Below are 12,462 nucleotides of genomic sequence, written 5' to 3'. Positions count from 1 at the left end.
CTCCCAAATGATGAAAACAAGGAACTAGCTATTGATGTGTACCGGCATTACCACAAAGCTGGTTTCTTTCTTTTTGACTATTCATCTAAAAATATCAACTTACTTGATCAAAACAGATGACCACTGGTTACCGAGAATGTCTAAAGATCACTATATTATCAAGCAATTGCAGGTACACTGAAGGAAAACAGATGTTTTCCAACCCCTTTCTGAATAGAAAACTCAAACAGACAGTTGCACCTGTAAAAGTTCTCTCCTTAAATAAAATATATGATCTAGTAATTGTATTTCACAAGTGTAAGCTATACAAACCTACAGTGAAATTTTTTTTTAATCTTCTCATTAGCTAGGCAGGACTCCTCCAGCAAGCTGTTATTTTTCATTTGGCAGTAGCTTTAGAAATACAACAGAATCCAGATGGATTGGATTAAGAATTGGTTTCTTTGATCCTAGTGAGATGTTCCAGTACCAGAGATTTATCAAGGCTCTACTTTTTAACGCATGTAAGATTGTACACCTACAGGTTAAAAAAAAGTCAAGAATATTAAGCACTGATGAGCTGGAAGGGGTATGCACAAGTCCTCTGTTACCCCCAAAACATCCTTTGTTAAGGCCCACAAAGGAGAACCTCCATTTTTAAAAAATTCTCAAGGCCTTTTCCTTGCAAAGATAACCATTGCAAACTCATTGCTTTCCCAATGAATCATCTAACTAAGTCCCTGCAAAAACCTTTAAGATTGCCTTGTGCATACTGGAGTTATAATCACACAAATCAAATAAACTGGGAGAGACGGGGGACAAATGGAAAATAAGTTGTTTTGCAATCAACCCTCCAAACACTCATGTCATTTCAGTTTATTAACAGTGTTCAGACCTGAGCATGCCCACTATTGCTATTTACTGTGACAATGGTTGCAGACCCCTGCTTGTGTCCCCCACCAACGCCTCTAGGCGTACATACCATATCGTTCTCACAACCTGCACTGCCAACTTCTCCAGAAGCACATGAAGAAAACAGGAGACAGGGACAAGCTATTGAGTGGTAGTCTCACAGCCACTGTAGCTGTAGTCCTTATCGCTGCTTATTCCTGTCTGCTAAGCCCCAGCACAGAGTCTGAAGAGTTGTGATTGGGAGGGAGCCTTGTGCATCCATCAATAAACTGTGTCTATGAGCTTGTGACACTCCCCACACAAATACACAGAAACTGAAGGAGACCTCTCTGCCAGTCAGGGATAACACCAAGAACCAAAGGGTACCCCCAATACCCAACAACCCAGCACACATTAAGGAGGGCCTGCTTCCTCCCCTTCCCCCACAAAATAATCACAGCACACCCAGAGACTACTGTCTGACACTACTATCAGCAAAGGCTGCAAGACAACCCATGTGCTACCACTGTTGCTCCAAATAACAGCTGCCAGATAAAGAAGCCTCAGGCTATGGGTACACTTGCACATGTAGAGCACCGGGTGTTAAACCAGCCCTCGGAGACAACAGCAGGGAAAGTGCTGCCATGTGTTCACACTGTCAGCTGCAAGCGCAGTGGCGTGGCCACATTTGCGGCACTTGCACTGGCATTCGGAGTGCTGCATTACGGGCAACTATCCCACAGAGCACCTCTTCCCATTCCGGCACTGAGGCTTGTGGGAAGGAGGAGGTGAGGCGTGGGGCATCCAGCAATACCTGTGCTTCTGTCCATAGTTGGTGCCATCTTTCAACCTTTTTTTGTACGGCACACTCTGTCTTCCCTTTCAGTCTGCGGGAATGGATCCCGAACTGCCAAGGAATATGCTGACGGGTCTCGCCAGCACATCACGAATTGCAGTTGAGTTACTCCTTAAGCTACAAAGTGACAGTGAGGAGTCAGACAATGTTGACAACGCATATGACATGACATTGCTTGTGGCATTCATGGACATGCTCACCATCATGGAACACCGCTTTTGGGCTTGGGAAACAAGCACTGAATGGTAGGATCACATCGTCATGCAAGTTTGGGATGACGAGCAGTGGCTGCAGAACTTTCAGATGAGGAAAGCCACTTTTATGGGATTGTGTGCTGAGCACGCCCCCACCCCGCAGCGCAAGGACACAAGATTGAGAGCTGCCCTTCCCATGGAGAAGCGTGTGACGATTGCAATCTGGAAGCTGGCTACTCCAGACAGCTACTGATCAGTTGCTAACCAGTTCGGAGGGGACAAGTCTACCATTGGAATCGTTTTGATGCAAATGTGCAGGTTCATTAATCGCATCCTGCTCAAAAGAACTGTGACTCTGGGCAATGTGCGTGACATTGTGGATGGCTTTGCACAAATGGGTTTCCCTAACTGCAGGGGGGCAATAGATGGCACATATATTCCAATTCTGGCACCAGACATAAATCAGAAGGGATATTTCTCAATGGTTCTCCAGGCGCTTGTGGATCACCATGGGCGTTTCACAGACATTAACGCAGGCTGGTCTGGAAAGGTGCATGACGCATGCATCTTTTGGAACAGAGGCCTGTTCAGGAAGCTACAAGCTGGGACTTTCTTCCCAGACCAGAAGATCACCCTAGGGGAAGTCGAAATGCCCATTGTGATCCTTGGAGGCCCCACCTACCATTTAATGCCATGGCTCATGAAACCATACACAGGGAGCCTTGACAGCAGCAAGGAGCGGTTCAACATCAGGCTGAGTCAGTGCAGAATGATTGTTGAGTGTGCTTTTGACCATTTTAAAGGGCTGCTGCTGCTGTCTGTATGGGAAGCTGGATCTGGCCGACGATAATATCCCTATGGTTATAGCCACGTACTGTACCCTCCATAACATTTGTGAAGGGAAGGGTGAAAGCTTCACTCAGGCATGGGCCGCTGAGGTTGAATGCCTGGAAGCTGAATTTGAACAGCCAGAGACCAGAGCTATTAGAGGGGCCCAGTGCAGGGCCATAAGGATTAGGGATGCCTTGAGGGAGCAATTCGATGCTGAAAGCCACCAGTAATGTTCGGTGCCCTGCATGGGAGTGAAGTGCAGTGGTTCCAATACTAGTAGACATCTGTGTTTGCTACGTAGTACCAGTGCCTGTTGCTTTCCTGGGCTATGCTATCTTTTACTTAAAGCAATAAAGAATGTTTCTAAAACCAAAAAATTAATTTATTGAAAAGAAACAACTGCTGGAGAAACACATATGGCATGACACATCTGTGCTGTGTGGGAGGAGGGAAGGGGGCGGGGTGGGGAACAGAACAATCAGATTTCCATACGTCCTGTTATCATATTCCGCCTTCCTGTCTGGAGTGCCGTGCAAGGAGTTCTGTACTTCAGGCTGGCTAAAATGCATGGTGATGGGGGTCGAGTGCAGTGGGTAAGGGTCATAGTTTCAGGGCTGGGCAGTGAAGCTAAAAGGTGTTGGAGGCAGCTGGTGGCGATAAGAAACCGGAAGTTGGGGAAAGTGGGTTGGCAGTGACCTGGGGGCATAAGGGAAAGAGTTTTGAGACAAGGGCTGCGGGGGAGGGGGTGGCGGGCATGGATCTGCTCCATATGTGTGCCTGCAGCAAAGCCGATTGGTGCGCCATAATGCTTAGGAGCCGCTCCATGGTTTGTTGCTGGCAATCCGCATTCTCCTGGTGGACCCTCCTTTCGGTCTCCCGCCACTCCTGTACTTTATTTTCAGTAAGGGACCGCTGCATGACTTCATGCAGAAGGTTCTCCTTGCTTCTTCGCGGCCGCTTCCTGAGTCTTTGCAGCCTTTCGGCCATTGATAACAAGGACGGCTGGGATCTCAAGGTTGCATCTGTAAAGCCAAAATGCAACATTTAACAGAAGCAGCTTTGTTAACACTAGACAGAGCAATGATTCGGCCCAACTTCTAGACAAGCACAGTACACACACTAGCACAAACTGCCTGTCCCAAGCTGAGCGGACATAAGAGTGGACTGATTGTTCCAGGGCCATACTGTCTTCTGGGGTCCTGTGCCCTGGGGAGAGCCAACAGCTGCAGGGGACCCCTATACTGAACACGGTCCCCACATTTTCCATAGGATGGGTTTGTTCTGGAAGGTATCTCGCTGCTGAGGATGACCTGGGAAGCAAGGAAAGGTCTTCTGCAACAATGCGGCTTCTGACCTGGCCCTATGCGGCTTGCCTGTGTGCAGCAATGGTCCCCCTGACCCTCACAGCACAATGGCGCAGATACGTTAGCCTTACTGGGACAAGGAGCACAGTAGCTCTGCCAAGGAACGTGCACAAGCGGATTGCCCAGCTTCTGCATGAAACCTTCGATGAGATCACAGAGGCCGATTACCACGATGTGAGAGTACATCAACGCCCTATTCCACATCTAGGCATGCACGCAGCCCTAACCCTTCTTTCTGCAACCCTCTTTGCCCCAACAGCCTGCACCCAACAACTCCCGTCTCAAAATAAAAGCTGCTTACCGGGCACCTCATCTGCTGTTTGTTCTTCCACAAACACCGTCCGCTGCGACCAGCTACCTTCCTCCTGGCTTGAAGACAGCTTCTGGCTGCATGCATCTAGGGATGCCGGTCCGTCCTCTGGCTCTGGGCCCCCCTCCTCCTCAGCACCCTCACGCCCACTTTCCTCCTCCTGCCTTGTTGTACTCTGGGCTGCCACAGCCTCTGAAGTGTCCATGATGCTCTTCAGAGTGGAGGTTGGGTCGCCCCCAAGTATCTTGTCCAGCTCTTTGTAGAACCGGCAGGTCGTGGGGGCAGCACCAGAGCGGCAGTTTGCCTCCCGCGCTTTGTGGTAAGCGTTCTGCAGCTCTTTCACTGTAACCCTGCACTGCAGTACGTCCCGGTCATGGCCCCTTTCTACCGCAGCCCTTGCTATCTGCCCATAGGTATCATAATTCCCCATGGCAGGGGCACAGCTGGACTGGACAGCTTCCTCCACTCAAACACTGATTAGGTCCAGCACCTCGCCATTGCTCTATACTGGGGATCGCCTAGTGTGTGGAGGCATGGTCACCTGGAAAGATGCACTGAGAGCACTCCAGGCCTAGCTGAGCAAACAGGAAGGGGACTTTTAAAATTCCCAGAGAATTTAAAGGACGGGTCTGACAGTTGGTCACCTAAGGGCAGGGCAGTAGACTTCAAAGTGATGACCAGAGTGGCTAGAACAGGCATTGCGGGACACTTCCTGGAGGCCCATCAGAGCACATTAATAGACCAGGGCATCCACACTAGCACAGAGGTGCTCCAGCCAGGGCGTAGTGAGCTCATTGCTTCTCGTGGAGGTGGATTACCAGGGGCACTCCAGCCGTGGAGTCTGGGCACTCTACATGCCTTGCCAGTGTGGACACCTCAGGAGTTAGGGCGCCTGGGGCTGATTTAATGCACTCCAAATTGCAAGTGCAGCCAAGCCCTAAGTGAGGCACTGGGAAAGGGAAAGCATGATGATTTAAAAGACAGTGGGCAAGAGGCTGCAAGGACTGATAGAACGGAGGAAGAACAGGAAGAGTATAGAACTGATGACTTTTTGTGGGGGACAGGGCAAGAAGCAGCACTTTATATTGATAAAACTGATATTCTCTGGGTAATGTTATTTTTATTTTAACTATTAAGGGTATATCTTAGAGTGTGGGAAACATCTCATGAGCAGTATCAGCACCTTTCATTCTCACACATGTTCTAGTCATGGAACATTCCCCTCACCCTCCCCCGCCCACCCCGATATCCCAGACAATAGGTATTAGTTGTAGAAGGAAGCTGTCATTTAATTCTAAAAGCCTAAGATGGTCTTTTCTGGAGTAAACGCAAACACACACACACACACACACACACACACACACACCCCTTTCAGAGATCTAAAGGCCGTGTTTACTGAAGAAATCACCACTGATCTCCATTGATCTATGATTGATAAATATTTGTGGCTAGAACTGGCTTAATCAATTTTAGATAATTACTCTTTTGCTATATAGTATGTACAAAGGAAAAGTATTCAAATTACCACAGCTGCAGGCCAAGATATCTACAACCTCTCATGAGACATTTACTGATGTATAATAACCTTCTATGCTCATTTGGGGTTGTTGCTGAAAGGCTAAAAGATATTCCCTCAATTCTGCAAAACAATTATTTTAACTCTAAAAACCACTGTGCTTAAATACTAATAGAAATCCAGAACACAGCACAAACTAGTAGTTGAATGCACTTATAAATAAAATTCAGTCTGAGCATACGGTTTATTTACCTTGGTTTTACTAGCTCTGAAAGATACATTTACAGATTCACAGCCTAGCAATAATTCTGTGTAGGTAATTATGAAGAAACCAGTCCGTGACCAAAGACTTCCCAGCAAGACAGTTCACAAAGCTTATTTTTTTAAACTACCTCCTAATTACAGGTAATTTTCACAGTACTATAACTTCTCTTAAAATGGTAGATTAACTAGTGACTCAGTTTTAGAAACTCATTTTATCCATCACCATTATGCTAAACTTTGTCCAGTCAAGTTTGACCGAAGTTAGAATTTTGAACTTCGTTTTACAAAGCAAATAAATTGAATAGGGCTGTCAAATACACTTGCCTGTTCACCACACCAGTTACTGCTCAGTTTAAGCTTTCTGTTTCACAGTTATTAAGAGAGCCCCCAAATAAATCAAAACCCAGTGATTAAAGCAACATGCAACAAAAAACTCACCCTGCAGCAGCAGTTCCTGTTCCTTGAGTCCCACTCAGGTTTGGGCCAGCGGGCCAGTAATCATGACGGAGAGGTGGCTGGGCCAAACTTGGGCAATGCTATCACCCCCAAGAGCCAGGTTGCAATGCCTGGAGCGGGGCCCAACAGCATGCGACAGCTCCTGGGTGAGTTTGGGGCAGGCTCATTCTGCAACACCACCCCCACCACAGCCTTCCACACATACCCCACTGGCACAGGACCCAACCCTGGATGGGTAAAGAAGATGGATAATACAAGAAATTCCTGAAAAATTATACAGAAAGGATTTCATGGGACTCTAGTTTTTAGCCCACTGGCAGCAAAGGAAACCCTCTAACATAAACTACTTATAGCACTTACTTCTTCAATCTACAGAGAGACTGCTTAATTTAGAGAGGTGCGTATTGCCTCAATTTGTGTCAGTCGTGTACTAAAACTGAAGCTTCTCCATCGTCTTCGTTTTACTCCACAAAAATACTACATTTGTGCAAGAAGCTTCAGCCACCCCTTTCTCTCCAAACACTCCGCATGAGATCTGAGCATTGATAGTACACGGCATAAGTCTTCTAGCTAGTAACCCACTGGATGTTCTGTCAAAGGTCAACTTCAAGGTGATTTCTTTATGAGTGTTGATTACACTTAGAATTTTTTGTAAAAATTCTGACATTAGCAATGGAAGTTCCAGAGTGTGGACAAGTGGCACAACCTGCCACTTCCTTGGCACACACATTATTCAATTGCAATGTCACCACATTATCAGCTGAGCCTTTTTATCCCTCCATCTTCATCTCAGGACACTTGCCTGTAAATATTGGGCTGCTTCTTTGCGGTTTTTCTTAACTATGTCAAGGGTCCTGCAGATCTCTTAAATACCTACCAATTGACTATGCCTCAAACTTTTAAGTTTGACAAAACACTAAACTTTTATTTAACTTGAGTAAACAACACAAACAGATCAATAAACTTTCAGTAACCTTCCTAGTTTATACTGTAATAGGGACTGCATAAGTTCACAAAAGTTTCCTTTCTCCAGCCACAGGAGCCAACAGATGAATCTACTCCCTCTCTCCAGCTGCTGAGTCTTCAAATTCAAACACACAATGTTCCTAAAGAGCAGTTTGGGTGGAGCGTCCCTTCAGGAGTCCAAACCTCTGCGTCTCCATGCATCCTCTGGCATATGTTTTTTTTTTAAGTCTTTATCCCGTAACATACACATCTTACAACTTTACTTAACATTTACCCTCTGACAGCATCTCATATCAAATGGTTTTCAAACCACTTAGTTCCTTCTCCACAACAGGGTTTGGTAGAACATTTTCTAGAACACCTAAGGCACCTTCTTTTTCTGACTCAACACTACCTCTAGTTGCTCTGTATTTTTGAAGCAAGCCAAAGCCACATGGCCACAGGGAAGAAACCGTACTTGTTATAAAAGCTAACGTTTAAAATCAAGTTTACATAAGTTAAGAAGAAAGGTACTGTACATCTGGGGTCAGGCTTGAGTTATGAGAGATTACAAGTATCGGTTACAAGGTTCACAAGATACATACATAGTACATAACCAGCACAGACCCAGATTGGGGTGTGGGAATTTTTAAAGCATCAGTGAATAAGTGATCTCGGGGTATGCCACCCATAGAATGTATTTAGAATCCAAGTCAGTATTGGTGTAGCGAATAGGTACATGGGTGGGGTGCATCTCTTGGTTCATCAGGGGAGGAAGTGGTTTATCCCTGACTGGTGGTCTCCATATAGCTAATGGACAACTATTTGTTAAATGAAGCTGGGATGCCTCCCATAGCCACAGCCCAAAATGGAAGACAAATTTAGTGGTGTTAATAGTCAAGAATAAGAGAATCTCATTTTGTGACTTTTACCAACAGAATCTACTTTTATCCAGTTAAAGTTCTTTCCATAATAAAATGATTGCATAATGAAGTGAAATCAAACTAGCTTGACATAGTGAACACCACAAAACTTCACTGCAAAATTCTCCTTGAAAGAAAAATGTGCGTATAACTACCCCAGACACCTAGGGTTCACCTCCTCAGAGCCTATACACTAAATTCCTTTGCCCACAGGGAGCTAAGTAAAAAGCACAGATATTCCAGAGAATACATCACTATTGTTAAAACTCTGTGCCCAAGATTCTTTCCTTAACAGGTACTGCTACAATGTATAAAGTTAAAGTTAAAAGGGAGTACTAATACCTAGAGCTGCGGGCGGATACAAAATTTATATCCTCATCCAATCCGCAAATGTGGTCCGCAGATTTGCGAGGCTCTAGTAATACCACAGTAATAAGTACCGTATGGCACTCCTAGGGCATTACGATGGCCTGTAATCGCACAATCCACATATCCTTTCTAGAGGCCTTCCTGCCGTATTTTTCCCCTATATCTCCCAGCAGCCCCATGGTCTGAGCTTGAAAGTCAGTCCTGTTTGGCATGACATTCAATCTAAACAATAGATTTTGTTTTATTTTCTGAAGCATTAGTATAGCAGTCATCCAATATTTATCTGTATGTACAAAAGGAGTAGAGTTAATATTCCAGGGTAGATGTTGTGTTCTGCTGCAGTACCACATTAAAAGTAGTATAAAAGTCTTTTCTAAAATGGACAACAGGATTAGGATTTTTTGGTGCAGATTAATGCTTAGAAGGTGGGAAAGAGTTGTGTCCCAGTTTTTAAAGAACTTGTATTGACAAGGCAGAAATTTCTTTTTATGAGCATCTTAAAAGATTAATGACCAAAATGAAGAATTGAATGTGATATGGGAGTAATTCCTCTTCTCTATAAAGCCACAGATATGTGAGGAAGAGATATGTGCAATCTCTAGGGAGTTGTGGAAATAGGAAATGGTACAGCAACCTAATGATTTACAAAGCAAAACGTGCATGTTTGTTGCCGGTCTGTAATTTGTTATTCTTTAGATATAATTTAATATCAGTATTTGAAATCCAATTAAAACATTTTAATACTTTCCAGTCTTTTGGACTTCCCAGACACAAGGTCAGTTAGCAACTAAGACATGGCAAACTGTTAAAGAAATGCTCTGAAGGTAACACTGAAAAAAAAAAAATCAAAGATTAAAATTGACTTTTCATTGTTTCTAGGTAAGGTTAGTATTTTGGGAAGCAGTAACTCATTGTTGAAAAACACAATCCCAGCTTTTTTATCTGAAACAAACAAGAAGTCCTGACTCCACACATACCAACAGCTGTGCTAACTATGCAACCCTCTTCACTACAAAGGAACACGAATATCATTACTGATTTACACACTTAAAAAAAAGAAAACAAACAGTTTATCACATCAAAGCAGCACTTGGACTCAGGGAGAAAGCAATTTACAAAACAGAGGTAAACACTTTATTGACAAAACTAAGAGATTGATTATGCATCATCAGGTCAAAGATATTCATCAGCGGTTTTCAAATGTATCCTTCACCATATGGAAAGCATGATGCAGATACCAATAATTATGGTGCATTACTGCCTCTGAACAGAGCGCATAAAATAAAAAAAGAATAAATTTTTAGGCCATTAAGATCTCAAGCAACTGTTGCATATGGGGCTATTGAACAATCAGCAGAACTCACAAAACAACTCAAGGGGCAAACAAGAACTAAACAAAGAATCTGGTGTATTTTTAAAATAAAAACCGAAGAAAAGCTTTTCAATGTTGGACCCAATTATTTCTGAACTGAAACATCTTCACCACTTAGGAAGCCAGCATCTTTCTGCCATGCAGAAAGGAGCACGTTACTGTGAGTGGACTGTGTGTGTATGTGAATGTAAAATATAGATGCAAAGTGTATTGAGTGGGGAGATTTGATAAACCCTGGCTAAAGAAAATAAGACAGAGAGGGACTGGAGCTGTCCCCCATACGTAGGGGAGAGCTGTAGAGTGCCTGTGACAGGGAGGAATTGGAAGAGCAGGATCAGAGCGAGTGGCTCTGTGGCTGGTGCTATCACTTCTCACCGCACCCTGAGGAGGCTGGAGCGGGGGCAGGAGGAGAGTGACTGGAGGCCCTGAGGAGCGGGGAGCTGGCGGGTGACTAGGGCACACGGAGTATCGCTGAGGGGGGAGAGGAGGAGCGTGAGGGGGGAGAGGAGGAGCGTGAGGGGATGGGGGCTGAGGAAAGACACGGTCAGGGAGCGAGCGGGGTTGGTACTAAGCAGAGAGGGAAGTTCGAGGCAGGGGAGCCGGGCCCGGGAGCGGCTGGCGCGGGAAGCCCTTCCCAGGCGGGTGCCCGGCTGTCCTCGTCCCACACTCACCCGGACCAGGTTGCTGACGGCAGCCTGCACTGCGGCCACGGGGGCGGTCAGGTCCGGGATGGCTTTGCCGTCCACCTCCCCCTCCTCGTGCATGATGACCAGGTGGGAGATCTGCTGCGCCACGGGCTCCAGGATGCTCTCGATGGTGCGGGTGTGGAAGACGGGCATGGCGGCGGCGTGGCGAGGGGGCCGGAGCCCGAACTCTGGACAAACTCCTGGCGAACCTCTCTCCTCCGGCGGAGGCGCCGCTCCCCTACCAACGCCGCGGAAAAACTACAGCGGCCCGATAGGAACTCCCGGCTCGGCCAGCCGAGGGACTCGAACTCGCCGATCTCCTCACTCAGCAACGCCTGACCCACTGACTCGTCGCCTCCCGCAGCCCGGCGGGGGCTTTCAACCGGTGCAACCTACCCCTCCCCTTCCCCGCCCACTCGCTGCTCCCGCCCAATGGCAGAGCCCTGCCGGTGGCTCCCAATGGCTGCGGCTTCGCGTCCATCAACATTCCAACGGCTCCGGTCCGCTTTTCCCAACCAAGTTTGGTTGCATAGGCTCTGGTTTCCCAGAGTTGGATGACGTCAGACATTCTAGTGTCCATATAAGGAGATGGTTAAAGCCGGAGAGCCTGGGTTAACTCGGGAGGGGGAGACGGGAGTGCGGGATTCTAAAAGCGTGAGGGTGAGGGAACGCCCCGCCCGGTCAGCTGGTCACTCGGCTCCAGCTGACGGGCTAGTAGGTGCGGGGCGGGGTCTGGTGCTTCTGCTAGGCTCAATGCACCAGCGGATGGTGTTGCCAGCTGTGTAGTTGGCCGCTACTTTTAAGGCGCTAGTTTTCTAAGGGAGCTGGGGGGTGGATTAATTCCTACTCCTGGAGGGAAGGTGGAGTGGTCAAAAAACTACCGATTTGTTTTCAGATTTCTGTGTGTTGCTGGGAAAAGCCGGAATTTCGTCCGTAGGTACAACGTGTAAGATTCAGTGGGCTTTTTTCTTCTCTCTTTCTCCCACAATAGCTCTCAAAAGAAAACTATTATTCAGTTCTAGTTTCTGGGACTGCTCGAGAAGCTGTACGTGGTTTTCAGAACTGACTTCCATACATGGGGCTGTGTGTTTACACACAGGCATATTAACCACCCCACCCAGTGCGGGCAGGGTGAGTGCGGGATGTAAGCAAACCACTTCTTGCTTTCTCTCGCGAAGAATCTGAAGAAATGACTTCTTGAAACAATGTTCTCCGTGAGACAGGCGGAACTTTACATGTCATGCTCCTATCGCGGAAACCTTTGTCCCCTAGAGATTGTGGTGTAAAGGAAATTTGTGCTAACATAGTTTTCCATCCTTGTTCTGAGGATTCCAGCTACATCCTTGATTTGTGACGCGGGAATCAAGATCCCTTTTGAATGTTTTTAACATATTACATATTGCACCTTTCCTCGCTGATAGGAAACTTATAACAAGCACTTTTGCTGTTTGAATCTTCTTTATTCCAAGCAAAGGTCTTGTTTATTTGCCTAAATTGTCTCCTACG

General features: G+C 46.3%; 1 protein-coding gene across 4 annotated transcripts in view; it reads right to left on the bottom strand.

Moving 5' to 3' along the window:
• The window catches only part of VCL (vinculin), a 111,099-nt gene extending 99,763 nt beyond the window's left edge, over window positions 1-11,336 (bottom strand). For 2 of the 4 annotated variants that reach the window (XM_034777601.1, XM_034777603.1), the window contains exon 1: window positions 10,942-11,109. In XM_034777601.1, coding sequence (XP_034633492.1) covers window positions 10,942-11,109 — 168 coding nt within the window. Of the gene's footprint in view, window positions 1-10,941 lie in introns of all 4 variants that reach the window. The other 2 variants (XM_034777600.1, XM_034777602.1) reach the window with 2 other exon arrangements.
• Between the last annotated feature and the right edge of the window lie 1,126 nt (window positions 11,337-12,462).

Source organism: Trachemys scripta, chromosome 7 (genome assembly GCF_013100865.1).
Source record: "Trachemys scripta elegans isolate TJP31775 chromosome 7, CAS_Tse_1.0, whole genome shotgun sequence".
Taxonomy (NCBI): Eukaryota; Metazoa; Chordata; order Testudines; family Emydidae; genus Trachemys; species Trachemys scripta.
Note: the sequence above shows the minus strand (reverse complement) of the source record. Positions and strands in the feature narration are given on the sequence as shown.